The sequence below is a fragment of the Anopheles gambiae genome, chromosome 3 (genome assembly GCF_943734735.2).
Source record: "Anopheles gambiae chromosome 3, idAnoGambNW_F1_1, whole genome shotgun sequence".
Lineage (NCBI taxonomy): Eukaryota > Metazoa > Arthropoda > Insecta > Diptera > Culicidae > Anopheles > Anopheles gambiae.
Genome location: NC_064602.1, coordinates 36198475 through 36217238, shown reverse-complemented (window position 1 = coordinate 36217238; position 18764 = coordinate 36198475). Strand labels below are relative to the sequence as shown.

The 18764-nt window shown below is 45.2% G+C and overlaps 2 protein-coding genes across 4 annotated transcripts in view; one reads left to right on the top strand and one right to left on the bottom strand.

Moving 5' to 3' along the window:
• Window positions 1–1416: 1416 nt before the first annotated feature.
• LOC1278936 (protein dissatisfaction) lies at window positions 1417–18649 on the top strand. 3 transcript variants are annotated; one of them, XM_061660111.1, is made up of 7 exons: window positions 1417–3051; window positions 7596–7676; window positions 7747–7908; window positions 15730–16733; window positions 16807–16905; window positions 17019–17241; window positions 17440–18649. In XM_061660111.1, exons 1-7 carry the CDS (start codon window positions 3042–3044, stop codon window positions 17769–17771), a joined length of 1911 nt encoding a protein of 636 aa, XP_061516095.1. In that variant the 5' UTR covers window positions 1417–3041; the 3' UTR covers window positions 17772–18649. The 3 variants fall into 3 exon arrangements, with proteins under 3 accessions (XP_061516095.1, XP_061516094.1, XP_061516096.1); XM_061660110.1 differs by having other exon boundaries at window positions 1417–3069; XM_061660112.1 differs by having other exon boundaries at window positions 2998–3051; window positions 7603–7676.
• Window positions 17114–18764, bottom strand: part of LOC1278934 (glycosyltransferase-like domain-containing protein 1-like) — a 28485-nt gene continuing 26834 nt past the window's right edge. The window contains exon 7 of the mRNA XM_061653173.1: window positions 17114–17255. The gene's annotated coding sequence lies outside the window, so the exon portion shown is untranslated. The remainder of the gene's footprint in view (window positions 17256–18764) is intronic.

Sequence of the window (18764 nt, the reverse complement as noted above, 5' to 3'; positions counted from 1 at the left end):
AAAGGGTTATGAAACTTACATGGTTTTCATAGAACACTCTAATGAATACATTTTGAGTATTGGAAAGTATCTTTGTAGTCAAATAATGCTTAAATAGAGGGTGCCCATTTTGCTCCACATGCCCATTTTGCCCCGCTTTTCCCTACCACGGGACCGCCCGTGCGTACATTATGATACTTTTCAATGTTAATCCATGTTGATAGATCATCATCATCATTTAAGAATGGTAACCTAAATAGCATGATCGTACATTTAAAAACCGTAATCATCTAATCCTCACATTGAACCATCAAGTGTAAGAGCTTCATCATAAACAGACATTATTAAATAGATTCTACTGGTATAGACGGTTACTGATGCTTGAGCGGGAATCAGCATAGTTTCCTAAATTCGAAAGCTGTCGGAATTTTGACAGATCCGGATAAGTAAGAATTCCTAGTAGTTTTGAAGTCACAAATTCAATGATCGTACTCTATTTCTATGTAATGATATAATGAAAACTAAGTGTTAGGCGTGCAGACATAGGAACTATGCAATTTTGTGAAACTTTATATATTCAACTCTTGATGAGCTACATACTTTTGTAATTTCATTTGTAGCCGTAAAAGAAGGAAAAAAAGAAAAAGTAAAAGAAAAAAAACTAATTTTAGAAATTCCACAAAGAATCGCTTGAAATTGAGTACACCCAAAATTAACAGAAGAACATTATTATATCTGATTTTGTGTGAGTATGTGTTTTTTTTTTTATTTCAATCCATCCTAAAAGCTCCAACAAACTCAAGACAGCAGTGTCCAAAAACCACTTGCTTTGCTGGCCAAAGATCGCAAGATCAGCATCATTTATCAGCTTCATATCAAGTAGGCTGATTTTACAAAAGTCACCCACTATCAACCACATCAACACCGGCCAGCATGCAAAAAGAGAGAGCGAACGAGAGAGAGAGAGAAGGAGCGATCGAAAAAAGAAAGTCAGCATTCGCAACACAATTCCGGTCAGCAAACTCGCAGCATGTGGCTTTGCGTGAAACAATCTCGCACGCTTCTCGCCGCCCAATGACTTTCCGGCGGAACCACTACGGCACCGTTAGTGGTGTAAGTATGTCGAACCCGATTAAACCGTGCGTAAACGAGCGGTACCATCGCGAGCGGTCGTGCATCCTGCTCCATCGCACACACAACCTTTACCTGGAGCTGCGATGAATGAATGTACACAAAGGGGGACGCAAGGACGAACGACGGCTGCTGCATGAATGAATGAATGAGAGTTGCTTGATGGTGTGCGTGTGTGTGTAGCGTAAGCGTCGGAGCGACGACGAAACGATAGATTCGTACGCAAACTCCACGCCCCTCGCTATAGTAGTGTGTATGTGTTGGGTTGCAAGCAATGAATATATCATCAGATAGGCCACGCCCCCAACGGCAAGGATATGGCGTCCATTGCTCGGTAAATAGCGCGTCCCTTCCTGTCAGCCCTCAACGGGTGTGCGTTGCAAAGTTGCATCGCGCTACAGTGGACGAGTAGATTTAGGCAGCGAGCGATGGAGCGTAATTGTGTAACGCTGAACGCTTGGCGTGGCTTGGGAATAAGGCCCAAGCAAGAAGAAGCGGTAAAGATGGCACCCAACTCAATTGCGGTTGCCACACAGCAGTCGGTCAGGTCGGATTTTACGTGCCTGACAGCGCGAACCACCCACCAAACCCCTTCCAACGCGGCATGAGAAAGCGGTTCCTTCCACCGAACCGAAGCTGCACCGAAACTCTGACATACGGGATGTGTTGGGATGTGACTGCAGCGTTTTTGGTCCAGGGATCATGGGAGCATGACGAACATAAGGCTGCTTCACGAGCGACGGCCGGTTAGGTCGGTCGGTGTTCTCGCTCTTGCACCCCTTGCTGTGGTGCACACTACGAGCACTACCCTCTGTACGCAAACGAAGCTAGGGGATGACTGTGTCTGAGTGTACGTGTGGGCCGGAAGGACATGAAGCTAACGACGAAAGGCACCGACGAATCCGTGGTTAACTTCGGCAAAAGCGATGAGCAGGAGGAAGGTCGGCAAGTGCGGGCAGACATCATCTGGTTCTAGCTGCCTCCTCTGGGTAAAGGCTGAGCAGAGCCAACGTGCACTAGGCTGAAGTCAATGTTGCTATCAGTCGTTAAGCAGCTTCCATCGCAGGCAGTGCCGGTGTGACACGGTGGTGTGTCAGTGTCATCGAGTCAAACAACGATAACAAAAGAAGAAAAAACGGCGACTGAGTTTCGAAAGCGACGGGACTGAGTGAGACAGAGCTGTCAGGACAATGGATGACCGGAGCAGTGTGTGATCTTTTGCCTCAAATGTACTGTAGCAGCAGCAGCAGCAGAAGCCAACGGTCACAGTGTACGCTGAGTGTTCGTGTGTACGAGTGACAAGAACCGGATCTAGGAAGGCTTTGACGTCGAGTGCACAAACAACGAGCAACCGTTTGGTGCGTACTGTGCTGTGCACCACGACAGTCAGCAATAATTAAAGCGGCAAATCGTGTGGCCCTACTCGAGTGCTCCGTATGAGGTGAGACTAGTCGAAAACAAAGCGCGGTAGTGTCTAGTGGAGTTCAGTTCGCCGAAAGAAATGATGTCACAAGGTGTCGTTATACCTTCAACGGGCTTCAGCGAGATGTGATTACCAATTTCGGGTACATCCCTTTCGGGCGTCTGGAGTGAGTGTGCGTGTCTGTTCTGGTTTCTTTTTTAAATTTCGATTTTGCTTCCAAAAATAGAATACAAAAGTCAAACAAGAACCTTCCGTTGAGGTGACGAACGTGTTAGCGTCAAAGTGACAAAACTTGCGACGGAAAAGGATATATTTGTACAGCTGAAAAAGTCAGCTTTAGCCACCGCGAGTGTTGTGCGAGTGAGTGAAGTGTTGTTCCAGTGTGTATTGTTTTGTGTGTTTTCGCGACGGGAAAGAACTGCCGTGCTTGGAATTTAGCTGCCTTGTTGAAGCCTTTGGGGCAAACAGGCTCACGGTGGATTTCAAACTCATTTGGCAACCGCGCAGAATGGGAACAGGTACGGATTATGCCCGAAGTGAGTTCGTAGTAAATCATACATTTTGCTTCATATTTATTTTTGTTTAACATATTAATAACATAGTCTTCACATGGGTGTATCCGTGTTGTGATTCAATCGTTCGTTGAATCAAATCATTGATTGTGTTGCGTTTTGCATAGCTTCAGGAGTATACTTACATGTGGCGATTATTTCTTAAGCTATGCAATCGGCAGTACAAAACGCCTCAGGTAATGCAATTTGCATTACATTTTCTCATGAAAATCGCTTCTTTACTAGCTACTAAACAGGCTAACACACTGAGAAAAGCAGTCAAACACTTAGGAGAAGTGTGCAAAACAGCTATGGAGTTTTGCATCCAGCTATGGAACCCTCGGTTGTAGCGCTGTAGAAATTATAGCTATATTTTTTCAAAAAGCATCGCGTGATGATTTAAGAGTTTGGAGTGATTAAACACATATTTTAGGATCCTTAGGAAGAAATTGTAATTATTCCGTGATAAAATTTATTCGCAATAACTATTCACTATACTGTTTCCTACGTCCTATCCGATTCAACATTAAATTTTTCTATTTCTTCACATCAACATTTTCTGACGTATTTAATTATAAAGATGTGTTCAAAGTATTGGAATAAATCGTTTGACAAATGACTACCACCAGTGATTCCAGGCTGGTTCATGGAATCAGATGTAATGAGGGTAATTAAAGAAGGGAGTAATTTGATTACAAGGTAGTACTGAACCCCATTTTAAAAATGTTTATTTGAATAAGAGGAAAAATATTGCTGAAGAGAAGAAATAGTAGCGTAGAGAATGTAACATAGAAGAATGTTTACAGCAAATTTAAATTACAACTGAAATATTATTTCCTACAAACAATAAAAAAAAACATGTGTTTGATCACTCCAAACTCTTAAATCATCACGCGGTGCTTTTAAAAAAAATATAGCTATAATTTCTACAGTGCTACAACCGAGCGCTCCATGGCTGGATACAAAACTCCATAGCTGTTCCGCACACTTCTCCTAAGTGTTTGACATATTCCCCTATATACCTGCAAACCTCCATAGCAACGTTGCAAACATCCCCTTACCGTTTCAAATTTCAAATAAAACAGTAATTTTAGAATCACAAGCGTTCGGTTTCTTTTGCAACAGTTCTTACAGTATTTATTTACTAGTTTATCATTTAAAATATTTGAATGTAATAAAAATATGTGAAATATTTACTGAATTCATTCTGGCTTCAAGCTCAAAGAATCTATATTCTCTTAATCCTCATATCAATTGAATTTTAACAACATTGAAATCCCTTTTTGATGCACAAGAAAATCCCATCATTTGCAACAATGCGTAACAATTTACTGGCACAATGACATCGATTAAAAGAAACATACGTTATAGCCACATTACACATTATCCTGCCCACTTCCTGGCCTACACGCTCACAGGCACACCCTTCAACTTACTACAATGCTTCAAACTTCACAACAAACACACCCCAAACTCCCTCCTTGGAGTTGCACCGTAAGCACCAGTTTGACGCACCATCGCTCGAATGTTTTTCTATCGGCGTCCGGTACGCTCGAGAGCCGGGAGACTCTCTAGGTCCCGACGCCTTTCCACTCGCCAAATCCCTGCGTAACGAGTGTTTTCCTTTCCCAAATATTTAAAATTAAAACAAAACAATCGTGTGCTCTCTCAACCCCCTACCCATGTGGAAGTTGTGGCAGGAATACGGTGTGAATATATAAAAAAGGCAAGGAACCACCAGAAGTGCTCCGTGTTCCGTACCTGCTTGTACGTCAAGCTCAAGGGCCAAAGTACCATGATTTTTGGAAAGGCTTCTGGTTTCATTTTTCTAAAATATCAAAAACTTTCAACCCATTGCCATTAGACACACCTACTTCCTTTTCTTTACGAGGACGAGGTCAACTTCCGCCCCGGCTAACCAAAACCAAAGACAAACGCCAACAATTCTATGGTGCTTGGGGCCCACTCACTCAAAAGGCCGTAAGGCACGCTCCGGTTGGTGTCTCCGGAGTGATGGGGATTAGAAACGCAAATAGCCTTTTCTTCCCCTTCACTCTGCCTCTTCCTAAATTTCGAACGGAACTGAAGAGCCGAAGAGTCAGTGTACTCTACCGGGAAAGGGTTTCGTCATGAGCGCGGGGGTTTTCCACCCCTTTTTCCCGTACCGGAGAGACCGAGTGTGAAAGCCATCTCGATAATCGATTCGAGTGATGCAAGCCGACAACCAGCCGACCGGAAGGCGTTAGAAAAACATGAATTAAAATTTTGATTAATTTTTCAATGTTGATTTTGCTGCCCGCGTCCAACGAGCCCTCCAATCCCTCTCGCAGCCATTGGAACACCATAACCTCAAAGCACGTAGTATCCGTAGTACGCTCGGGATGTGGAATCGATGCCAGCCAACCGAGTCGAACGTTTGTTTATTGAATGTTTATCTATCACCACCCCCGGCCGCACCGGTGCGCCTCGGCTGCCAGCCTTTCCACTGCAAGCATTCACACATATACAGGGGATAGGCATGGAGGCGTCCACTACTAACCAGACGCCATTTTGTCAAAAGGTATGCCCCAGCGTATCACATCCCAATATCAGAAAGTTACGCTAGGTTGCACTTGCACAACTTCTCCCCGTTCGAGCGGTTGCAGCAAGGATGCAATTGATTTATTGTGCCCAATACGACCTCTGTACGCTCCTTTGTTTGAACGGATTGATCGAGCATGTGCATAGTAGTGCGGGTGTATGTGTGTGTGTGTGGGCGCGCGTGTGTGTGTTTGTATGACCGTTGTGGTGTGACGCCATGTTCGCTTGTCGGCTAATGTGTCCTCCGGTCCGTTCCAGGCGGGCAGAGAAGTGGCCGTTTGGTTTGATTTGGATGTCAGATCGATATATGATTCGTGCCAGGCCGGTTGGGTGGCTCTGGTCCTTTCCCGATTGTAGCGCGTATGCACACCACGCAAACGGTATGCAAACATTTTCCTTTTGTCGGAGCCGAAAAGTTGGCACACGGGCGCACAACACGAAGTGCATGGTTGAAGGTGGTATGATTGGTGCCGTGAGTTATATGGCTTTCTGAATGGAACGCTCAGATTCAAATGTAAATCTCACTGGTGGTAGCTTTCATGGACGTTGTTTCCGGTAACAACCAAGAGAAATTATATTTTTATTTTACAGACTAATGTATATTTTCCATTTAGAACTGTACCACACTAAAGTGAAATCACAGACAGAGATAAAACTGGTGGCAATAAGAGCGGAATAAGAGCGGCTTATAGTTTATAGTATTATGCGCCGAAAGGTATGCAATTTTGATGACAAAACGTTGCTTTTTAACCACTAAATTACAGCGCAGTCAGTCACTTGTCTAATATTACTGAAATTTAAGAACCAATAACCTTTAAATTACGATAAACAATACGACCTAATTTACGTATCATATTTGCTAATAGACTGAGATTGATCCATTTTAAAGTGTAAAGGCTTCATCGGTCCCTTTTTTCTTTTGTAAAAAAACACCCATCTTCATCCAAATGATGTTCTGCCCTAGTGCTGAAGCGTGAGAAGTGTTGCCACACGTCAAATCAAAATACGAAAAGTAAACGCAAAGACAGAGCATACCATGAGCGGTACAAGCAACTGAAGGATCATGCGACGCAAACGACGAAAAAAGAGCAGGCAAATGAGCATGAGACATTGTAAAAACAATGGCATTACGCCTAGAAAATGCCGCGCTGGCTTACGCGGCCGTACCCGTGGCCGTAAATGAGTGTTTTCGCAAGCCATGATTTCCATCTCATTGAGGCACGTTTTGTGTCCCTTCGCTTCACACACACATACACACACACACACACCAAACGGTCAAATTGTCTACGCGTGTTGACTGTCCTGAATCCTCTTAAGAGGCAGTCGGCCCGATGTTGTCCTGAACAAAAAAAAGGGTTGGCTGACTAAATAATTGCTTTATGTTTTTGCTAACACTTCGCACCCCTTTACCAATCTGAGCCTTGAAATGGAAATGGGTTCCTTTTTTTCACGCTGATTTTGTTTAACCAAAAAGAAAAAGGTCCGATGCGGAGGTGAGAAGTGAAAATTGAGGCTCGTTCGTTTAGAAGCAACAAAAACGAACCTGCCAATGAAAGCTCATTAGTCAGTGATTTGGTCGACAAGAACGTAAGGAATGGCAGGCTCGGGCATTTTTCACTTCTCACCTCCGAATCGGTCCGCGTGATCCGTTTTTGGTTGAAGAACATCTCAATTATGTAGATGTTTATATTTATGTAGATGCCTCAGTGTAGTACAGAGCATGAAAATGCCATCGTTTCCCCCTTAAATGTTATAAACGCGCCTAAAAGTATGCAACATGCATATCCAAACACCTAAAAGTATGTAATTTACATTGCAATAATAACCTTATAAGTATCTAGTTTCATTTGTAGCGATACCTTTCATCATCTTCTCATATCTAATCGTTATTCTTCTCGTTTGTTTCCATCTTTCGCACCTGATCTATTGAGGTGACAGATTGCTAGACATACCGTGCAAAGTGTGCGGCGACCGCAGCTCGGGCAAACACTACGGCATCTACAGTTGCGATGGTAAGGTCTTTGTAGCGGTGCGGTCAATGTAGCCATCTTTTTACAACTCCTCTTTTCTCCTCTCGGGCAGGTTGCTCAGGGTTCTTCAAACGCAGCATCCACCGGAATCGGGTGTACACGTGCAAGGCGGCCGGTGAGCTGAAGGGCCGCTGTCCAGTAGATAAGACCCACCGTAACCAGTGCCGTGCCTGCCGGCTTTCCAAGTGCTTCCAATCGGCCATGAACAAGGACGGTAAGTACACGGCACGACACGCTTGCCAAGAAGTGTTACCCTCCGTGAAGGTTTTGCTGAACATACGCCCAGTGAGGTGAGGACGTTGTTTGCGTATCGTTTGCATTTACGCATCGGTTCGCGTTTAGCAGTGATTACGCTGTGATGGAATGCTAATCAATTCCAAACGGTTGCGGTTTTTGGGGGTGGGTGACGACGACAATTTTCCTCCCCACTGATCACACAAACAAACACACACGCACGGAGACGGAGTGTCACTTCAGGAGGCTGACTCAGGGACGCCGTTCAAACGAACGCTGGCCTAGCGTGTAAACACAGCTGTCAGATTTCCACCAAGCGACCAGAATCCACCCGGAACCAGGCGGCACCGTACGGGGGCATAATCGGCATTTTCCATCATTTTACGCCTCGCTTTTTACATCCGCACCATCCGCTGCCGCCTTGGCAAACACAGCAAATGAAGCGTTCCATTACATTTTCCCAGCCCACCGCCGTGCCAGCAGCCCATCCGTGACGTCTCCATGACCGTGATGGTTCTGTGTAGCGCCGCGACGGTTTACTTCACGGTGCTGAGTTTTGTACCATTTTTTTGTGCTCATTCCGTCCCAAGAAACAGTCCCGTGGCACGATCCGGGCTAGGCGTTAAGAAGCTTGTCGCCAATTGGTTCACCACCGCGAGCGCGGGGTTGGGAAATAGAAAGGCGAACGCTAAGTGCGGGCATTTGATGGAAAACCAAAAACGGAATCCCTGTAATCCCGCCCCCCACGACTGGAAAGCGATATTTTGCAGTAATGTCGCCTTTTAGCGGTTAGGCAAGGCGGTGTGTGGTGGCCGATAAGCGATAATGTTGGCACATTTTGTCATCCTGGAAGCCATATTTCGTGTTGGATGATGGGGAGCTTAGGGGTATAAGTTAGGCATGAAGAGGGGGAGCCTTTTTCTCTCTCCTTTCCATTTCACTGCAATGGGAGATTGTTAGTGATTGAGCGAATCGAATCGAAATTCATTGCGATCAAAAGGTATGTGGAGATGGTTTTTTTACGACTATGGTTATCGTACCATATTTAGAAAATATAGAACATATTTTCCAGAACTATAAAAGGTTTTTTCAAACTAATATTCGTATATTGGGGTGTATATTCAATCTTTGAAATATCAAAAAGACATCTTGTGAAGCGGCTTGCATGGTTGTAGGCGTATTAGCAATTATAGTGCATACTTTTAGGCGTATTTGTGATCAATTTCCTTGCTAAATTTCGAAGCCATTACCCAAGTGACATATGCTCAAAATTGTATTGCCATATCTGCTCGACTAGCACTCGATACGCCTGAAATTGTGGATTTGTGTGTGATCAACTGTGTTGAAAGCGCTAAGGTTTAGTTTAGCCGTATTTTACATTCATTCATTTTACATTCATAGCTTTGGTTATCGATGAAGAACGCAAGCAAACTTTGTGGAACGTTATTTTGTGAAAAGCCCCGAATAGACCGTGCCCCCGTACGCAGGACTGACTACCCTGCTATGGTAACAATAAGTCACTGAAAGCCAAACTCACTCCACTAGTGGGTACTGGCAGGCCTTGACCGACAGCGGTTGTTGTGCCAAAGAAAAAAAAAATTGTAAAATTTTGTTGTGTTTTTAAGTATAAAATGGCTAAATCATTATATCGATAAGAAACGTTATTTGCCGGCAAAACTAGAAGAAAGAAACAAAAAAATCGTGTCACAGTTGATTTTATGGAGCATTTTCTAAATTCCCTTCAACTGGTGCAGTTTAAGGGTAGTTTGAGGTTCCGATTTAAGGGACTTTACTCGAATTCCCGGTTTTTAATGCTCGAAAATGTCGATTGGGTATGTTACACCGCGTGTCTAATTGTCTACCGCGTAATTCTCCATTGTTTAACCTCTGATTACAAGCGTTTTCCTGTGTTTAAAGACAATCAATCTCTGCCTTTGTTATATAATTTACATTACATGTTTGGTCTATTGAGTAATTTTACATCAACCAACGCTTGTTTCGGAACCTCTTTCAGGTTCAGTTGCAATATCATGATATTTTTCGGTGTGCTCATGTGTTGACGAAGCAAATTCTGTGATGCAGTTTTTGTATGAATATTAATATTATCAATTATTTTCTTACTTTTGTTTTGCCGTGCTAAACACTCTTCAAACGCTACAATTCAATACCCTAGCGTATGACCATTACATTGCAATTGTCCTCTCTTTATCGTTCTATTTCGAGGGATAAAAGCGAACGCTTTTCTTTACCTACAATACACACATACACACGTACGCTTAAACGCTTCACATTGTAATCCAGTCGGACCGCTCCAAATGTTCACAATTCAACTTGTTGATGACCATTGTCCTGCTAATCCACCTATCTCTATCACACACACAAGCACAGCCTTCCACGACAGCTGCTTCGAGTTTTGCTGCATCCCACACTCCGGGGCAAGATTGACCAAAAGAGGGTCGCCCCATCGAGCAAATCGAGTCCATCGGTCAATCGATGAAGCATCGTGACGAATCGCCCGCTGCCGTCTAACGAACCGTAAGTGTTCGCGAGGCGTAGCGAACTCCTGTGTTGACCTCGATGGCTAATGTTGTACCTTTGCCGTGTTACACTTTGCTCCTTTTTTTTTTTTTTTTTTGCGCCCCGCCAGTTGATCCAACACCCACGCGATTTCCGAGTAGGAGTATTAGAAATTCTCAGTTGGTCCAGGGTCCGCCGCATTCGTTTCCCCATGTTCGAGAGATAGAATGATGGAAGCTGCTGCTGCTGCTGCTGCTGCGTATCAAGGTTTTCCCAATGCCGTGGGAACCTGGCTGACTGTTTATGAAGTTTTAATGCCCCTCTGCCACAGACCGAAACCAAAAGCGGAGAGAAAAAGAAAAAAACATCCCCCGGAAAATGAAGGGAAATGAAAAGCCGAAACATAAAATTTCAAGGGGTGAAACGATGCCCCTACTTTGCCCATATGACGCACGCCAGGGATATGTGCTCATCGGGATGAGAGATTGATGCTCCTGTACCTGTGCGCGGTTGAGAGGAAGGGCAGCGATAGAGAGAGAGAGCAATTCGTTGCGCTAGGTGACCGGGACGAACCCGGAAATGCATCCTCACATACACACGGAGGGAAAAGCATTAACACCCTCGAAGCGAGGGTACAAAAGTGGGTTTTGTTTTGATCGCGCACCAAATTAATTATAAATTAGCTAATTTCGCTGTTAAGCCACCCGAGTGCTTTGCCGGAGGGATGGAGTGATGTGGCGTGGGTGATGTGAGCCACAACAACTCCATCTCATGCCCCTCACTCGCAGCACTCTCGGTGAAGTGGGGTGAATTTTGCTCGGTCACGAAGGCGAAACAGGGCAGCATATGTGTGTATGTTAGAAACGATTGGCCAGAGCTTGTGAGAGCATGCATGTAGCAAGTAAATATTTATGTCCTCGCCAAACACGCCAGACACCACCCACACACACACACACAAAAGGGTATCGCGTTTTCAGTTGAGCGCGGCAAGCACCACACCAAGTGTGCCGATTCCCAGCGATACTTTACCGATACCCGGGTTTTCGACCCAGCACACACCTACCCTTTGCCCATCCCTTCATCTCATTAGAAGCCATTCCACCGCGGGGTTAGTAATACCAGGCGGCAACGGCAGCAACGGCCAAACAGTGTTGGGTTTTTGCGTGCCGTCGCGGGCGGGTCATGAATCTTTTTGATGATGCGAGATATTCAACACCACCGCCACCGCCAATTTCCTCTTATGTTTTTCATCTTAATTCGCGCACCCTGTCGGGTGTTAAGTCCGTGGTCGGCTTTTCCACATCGCTGCCCCTTTCATCGCTGCTGCCGCTGAAGGTATTCGGGTGGAAAACAACGACACATATCCGTAAGGTCGGTTTCATCGCTTCAAACAACCATTCGAATGTTTGTATGTTTGCCACCCAGAAACACACAGACACACACACTTAAACACGCATGCGAAATGTTGCAATGTTTCAATGATACCGAATTTGTCAGACATTTACGGGTTGTGTGTTCCTCGCTCCTTCATTTCCCAATTCCCGGATCTCGGTTGTACAAGCGTGTGCATACAAGCGACGGCAGATTAGGAAAATCTGCACCAATGCACTGTGCTTGCAAACTGTGCTTGCTCCGTGTTTGCTGGCGTGGCTTAAGCGGGAGAGGGTAGGAAGATTGTTTGGCGCATTCAATATTTACCCGTCAAACGATTTGATGATCTTTCGGCACTTATTTGTCGTTTCCCGATCGATCAGCCAATCGTGCATGTAGGGCGGTGATGGTGTTCGTACGCTTTGTTGTGGATTATTATATTTGCTCCGCGTTTAGAACATTGAAAGAGAGGCACTCGCATTGAAATATTATTTGTAGAGGGATAAAATATTATTCTACTGATGCTGCACAACTATTGATAGGCAGCGGATGGACATCTAATATCTGTTGCCGCTTTTATGCTAAAAAGATTCGAGATAGCATCATTAGCTCGGTCGAAAATGGTTCTTTCATTGATTTTCATGGCATATAATGGCTAAACATCGTACCTATACCTATACCTCGTACGTATACCTGAACAAGACAAATCATATGAAATGTCTAATCAGTAAATTTTGTCTTGCAAATTGCCTACATGTAGGCGTATTCAATGCAATTTTTGCTGACTCTTATTAACTAACTAACGAACGAAGTGTTATCAGTGTTAACTTTAAAGAAGCGTCGCAAAAATCACAAAATTGCATATCTCTTTCATCAATGGTTTAAATTAATGTATTTTACAAGAGAGCAAAGCGCCTAAAAGAGTGCAAGGAACGTGTGTCATAGGGAACATAATTAGTACCATTTGTTGCGAATTACATAGTAATTTTAACCAATTGCATTACTTCTAGTAAAGATGGTTCACAATGAATGTTAGACGTAACATCAAATCATCTAATGAAGGAATTTATATCCCTTGATATGAGGTTAGAACAGGAAGACCGTACACATTTCGTCCTCTCCACAAAATTCATTCTTCTGTCATTTTAGCTTTCACGGATCCCTTTCACTCGCTCAGCAAATGCTGGTCCCTCTTAGCACGATTACCATACCAGCATGCCTGTTAGCTTAACCAAATTGCGAATAAATCACATCGTCAGCCTCAATACCGCCATCATTTGAATGATTCTTCCTGCTTTTCCACCTTACAATCCCCCGAATTCATTATTCTCAGTCTAAAAGTTGAGCAAGATTTCCCATTACGAACCAGTGTCCCGCATCTGTGCCGGTCGCTGCTACAGTTTACCGAGGATATTGTCTTACCGTACACACACACACACACACACACACACACACACACACATACCTTCACTCTTCACTTAGCCACTAACGGGATAAGAAAGTCCCTCATGTGTAGTAGCAAACCAAGCAAACGAAGGGGCACACCACGGTACGGGGGTTCTAAATTTCCATCTTAAATTGCACCACACCACAACTCCAACTCCTTTGCAACATCGAGGTTTCTTCGCCCAGGCCCGGGTTCAATATTTGAGTTTGAGGTCTTGCTCCTTCTTCTTCGTAAGAGTTTCACGCACAAGTGGATCGTCACCGCACAGGCAGAGAGAGGGGGTACAAGTTTTGCATAAAAGTCTTAAGTGTCGCAACATCAAGAAACCAGGAAACCGTTTGATTCTCGGTTTTCCTTCGTTGATACCGGAAACTAGTGAGGAATAGAGGATGGAGGGGTATGGAGCGAGAAAAAAACTTTTTAATTCTTCAGGCTCACAGCAAACCAAACCCCTGAAATTATGCTCGCGGCTCGATATTTTCTCCACACTTTTGGTTGCGGCTGCTCCAGCAAAAACGCTCATTACATGGAAAGGATTAAAGATCCTACGGCGTCAAAAGTTAGGCGCAAGTAAGTGTCGGCCACATAGCGACCCTTCTGTGTGTCTTTCCTTTCATTGCCTTAAGCGGGGTAAAAAGATGGGATCTTGCCTTTTTTGTCTCATGATTTTAAATCTGACAGAATCTGTTTGGACTAAAGAAATGATCCGAACTCGAAACTGTTCCTCTCTAAAGAATGGATACACTTTTGTTAGATCTTTGTCCATTTTTTCCTGTGTCTGTATTCTTTTAAATGAAACACATCACCTCCTTCTATTTATACATTGGCTTAATCCCTCCCTCCTCTTGGGAAAATCAAGCCCAAATCGCTATTCACACCATCCGGAACACTTGACATTGCCCGGAGTTGAAAAGTAAATCGCTCGCAAACATTAAATTTCGATCCAAAGCGCCGATAAAAAGGATTATGCCCACTTCATTGCAAACGCGTCTAATACGAGGCTTTACCCTTCTCCATGTAAGATGCTTTCCCCTCCTATCCTTAGCCTCTTCCTCCTTCGCGACCTACAGAAACGCGGTGGTTTTTTTTCTTGGTTCACCTCCTATCCCTTTTGCCTCTCGATCAGCTGTCGGCTTTCCCAGGGCATTTCACCCACTGTCATGTGTTAAGTCATGTGTCAAAATGTTACAATACGCACCACCCCGCAACGAGAATGTGTACAGGACGGGGGCTTGCGAAGGTGTTTTGGGACGTAGGAATGCACAGCATCCCTAAGCCGCTTTTCACTTATCCCGTTCCTAATCAAGGGTGCTGCTCATCGAAGTGCCTATCATGACGCTCATGATTATGATGATGATGATGCTGATGATCCGAATCGATTGCTATTGAGCTCATCGTCATGGGTAGCAATTAACCACACCGGTGCCCGTTTTCTTGTTGCGGTGCTAGTAATCGAATAAAATTGCCACTCTCTCTTTCTATCTCCCTTTTCCGAAAGCAAATGAAGTGTTAAACGCAAACAAAACTTTTCGGTAAGATAATTCTACGGGGACGAGGTGCAGTGAAGCGTTCTAGTGAAACAAATCGAGCACAAAACCCCGTGTCCGATCGGTTTTGTGTAAAACGTTGTTTATTCGATCGTATTTTTCACATGACCTAATTGTGATTAGACAATTCCCTGTGAGGATATCAGTGCACGATAAGTTGTCCAAGCATAAAACACTGGTTAGGACGTTTTGTTACATCGCATAAATGCAAGGAGATAAAATAAACATGTCACACTCGATAAATCAATGTGATTGTTTCTATATACAGCCTGAAGGTAAGCGAAAGGGTGCTTTTAGGTAAACGTTATTATTTGCCATAGGCAACATACAACCAAAGACTGCCTAACTTATGGCCTAGCGAAAGCATTACTAACAGATATATATCCCGTTGAATAATGCGCTCAAATGCATTCAATTCACAGAAAGTTTAATCATGTTCCGTGTTACTGCAGTTATTGTTTCAACAGAATCCAATTAAACTTTTTCTTGTTACTCGGTTGTAACATATAACAAATCGACCAGCGAAAACAAGATACGAACACAATCGAAACCGCTTGCGGGCCATCCAATTGAAAAAGTGCATTTGAAGAATCGATGCAATCGCCTCGCTAAATTACAAGAAAGCGAAGAAAACAAGTTGCTTCCATTCGAACGAGAACTAAAATTCGAGCGCGCGAAAATGGATTAAACCACCCGAGGGCAAATGGAGAAACGAACGCAAAAAAGTTCTTCCGTGCCTTTGGTTTCACCATAACCTCCTGCCAACTTTAATTTCCGTTTTTAATGCTTCTTATGGTAATGCAATTGTACAGCTCATCAAAGCTCAAAGCAACTAGCTCTATCTCTCTATTACTCGCTGACTAATTAAACTTTGCTGCGCTCTTTCTTTGCGCGCTTTCTTTTTCCCCGAACTGTACAGCCGTCCAACACGAGCGTGGCCCGCGGAAACCGAAACTCCAGCACCTGCAAGCGAACGGGGGCCACCCGGGCCATCCCCATCTGGCCGGCCCGTTCGTGAACAGTGCATCGTACGGACACGCAATGTCCCACTTCCCGCCCGGGCTGCACCATTCCGCAATGGCCGGTTCGAACGCGCTGCTGCACCATCCCCAGCCGCTCTCCTTTGCACCGCTCGGCCACCATATCGGTCCCTCGTTACTGCCGCCGGTCAAGCTGGAACAGAACAAGTTCGAGTTTAGCCTCGGTACACCGAACGGTAGCAACGGTGGCAACGGTGGCGGTGCCGGTCAAATGCCGGGAGGCACGAACCTGCTGTCCCCGATTAAGATCGAGCACGGCAAAATGATGACGTCCGTCGGTGGGTTCGAGTTTTCCGCGGCCGGGCACGTGCAGCACATGTACAAGTCGCTGGAACCGATGCCCCCGTCGCCGACCGATTCGAAGAGCTCGATCAGCGTGGACTCGCCGTCGGAAAGTTTGACCAGCCCGCACTCGACCGTGGACGGCAGCTCGAGCGTGCTCAGCCCGACACCGATCAACGCCACCAGCCTAAGCCTTCCGTCCCCGCTGTCGCAGAACGGTGTGCTCGACATCCTGATGAGCACGGACAAGTGCCAGGAGTTTATCCAGTACCAGATGCACAACAGTAGTATTGCGTTCCCTGGGTTCACGCCCGTTAGCAGCGCCTCGAGTGGAATTTCGGTCGCACCGCCGTTGCCGCCACCCACGCATCAAGGTGTACCGCCGCCATCGTCACTCGCGCCATCACACCCACCAGGACAGTCTGTCTCAACAGCGACAGCTTCGCCCACGGGACTGGCGCATCCAACACCAACGGCAGCAGCAGTAACGCCACATCCACCACCACCACCGCCACCACTCGTTCCCCATCCGATCGCGCTAACTGCGCTGCCGCCCGAGGGTCCAACCATCATCAGGCTTCCTACCTGGGAGATTTTACAGGTTGGTTTGTCTTACGTGATTTACTTAATTATTGTACCAGTATTTTAAGAAGCGCTTTTTTACCTTCTCAAAGGAAACTACGGCCCGGTTACTGTTCATGTCCGTCCGATGGGTGAGGTGCTTGATCCCGTTCCAAACACTCTCCAAAAATGACCAACACCTACTGCTACAGGTAGGCACACACCATCAGACATTCATCTCTTGCTCGTGTCTTCATCATCATTTTCTTTCAAAATAAATAATCATATGCTTTCCTTTTTTGTCATTTCGCGTTCCGCGGTTCAGGAATCGTGGAAAGAGCTGTTCCTTCTCAACTTTGCCCAGTGGAGTGTACCGTGGGATCTGAGCGGACTGCTCGATTCGCCCCAGGTGCGGGACCGGTTGCCACCGGACGCAGCGACCCAGCTCGAGATGAAGACGATGCAGGAGATTCTCTGCCGCTTTCGCCAGATTTCGCCCGACCTAAGCGAGCTGGGATGCATGAAGGCGGTAATCCTGTTTTCACCCGGTGAGTAGATGGCCCTAAAATGATAAATCAAAGTGCTCATTAGAGGGCATGATAATACTGAATTGATTTCTGAGCATGATAATACTTTATGAACTGATACTGAGCATAATAATACTTGATTTAACATAATGTTACCCTTGCACCACATGCTCGTAATAACGTTTATCTCGTAATTTCCTTCGTCCCATTCCTATACAGAAACGTCCGAACTGTGCGACGTCCAGCCGGTCGAGATGCTACAGGACCAGGCCCAGTGCGTCCTGTCCGAGCACGTGCGCGTTCGCTACCCGCGCCAACCGACCCGGTTTGGGCGGCTTCTTCTACTCCTGCCGCTGCTCCGTACCATCCGGTCCACCACCATCGAGACGCTGTTCTTCAAGGAAACGATTGGTACCGTGCCCATCTCCCGGCTCCTGATCGACATGTACCAGATGGAAAAGTACACCGATCTGGAGGGTGGCGGTGGCGGTGGTGGTGGTGGTGCAGGGACACCACCTACACCGAACGGTGCCCTTACGCCAAAGGCATAAATCGGTGCGACAGACTTCGGGTTTACTTTTTTTATTTTCCCTGTCCTGTTTTTAAGAGAAGCAGAAAACCTAACCGCGCACAACAGCGCTTCTCATCGCTGTCCCAATTGCTGCAGTTTGCATGTTACTGAGGGTAAAAGTATTTTTCCAACGCTTCCGGCTGTTTGAGTTTTATTCCGCACGGTTACAGTTGTGCCCAGGATTGGGGATGTTCTTTTGTTTCTTCCTCCCCAGCTTCACTTTATTTCGCTCAATTTCACGTGTCCTCTTTGTGCTGATTACATGGTGAGCAACAACTTTTTGTCCTCAAGTGAAGTAAAAATAATGTAGCAAAAAAATAAATGGTACTACACCACATCAACATCCCGTCTAGAAATCAGTCGGTGCGATCAGGTTCTCAGAAATGTTTTTATGGCCGTGAAGAAGTAGATAAAAACCACACAAGCACAATTGGAAAAACAATTTAGCTGACCGCGATACCGATGTACGGTGAAATTGTGTTATTTTTTAATTTGCAGAATAAATCTAGGAAAAATATTGCGCGTGAAGAGGAATTGTGCGAGCTGGTTTACTTTTAGACTCACCTACAAAGGTTGAACACGCTTCTCCAAATATAGCGACTAGCGAGATAAGAAAAGTCGAGCTAGCAAGACACGAAGCAGAGAAACTGGTGTAGCGGAAAAATCATACTCCAGTGTAGGTACAGGTACCGTTGTCCAAATGCAATCTGTTTTTGGGACACCCTTTCCGCCCCAGTAGAGCAAACCACAGGCAACCATGATGATGATGATAACCAGTTTCTGTTTTGTAAAATGTTGTACATTTTTAAAGCGTAATTTAATCTAGAAATGAATCAAACATGAACTTATGGAACGGCGAAACTAACGGGTGTTAAATGTTAGCATTAAAATGAAAGAAACGATCAATTGAATGAATCGCTCTGGGGACACAAAGGTAAGTTTTGATGCATCTTTACCAAACTGATAACACCAG

Excerpts from the sequence above, each read along its gene's own strand:
- LOC1278936 (XM_061660110.1), top strand. The coding sequence starts at position 3,042 with ATGGGAACAGGTACGGATTATGCCCGAA. Across the intron at positions 7,677-7,746 it reads CGGCATCTACAGTTGCGATG|GTTGCTCAGGGTTCTTCAAA; the intron begins GTAAGGTCTTTG and ends CCTCTCGGGCAG. Across the intron at positions 16,734-16,806 it reads CTACCTGGGAGATTTTACAG|GAAACTACGGCCCGGTTACT; the intron begins GTTGGTTTGTCT and ends ACCTTCTCAAAG.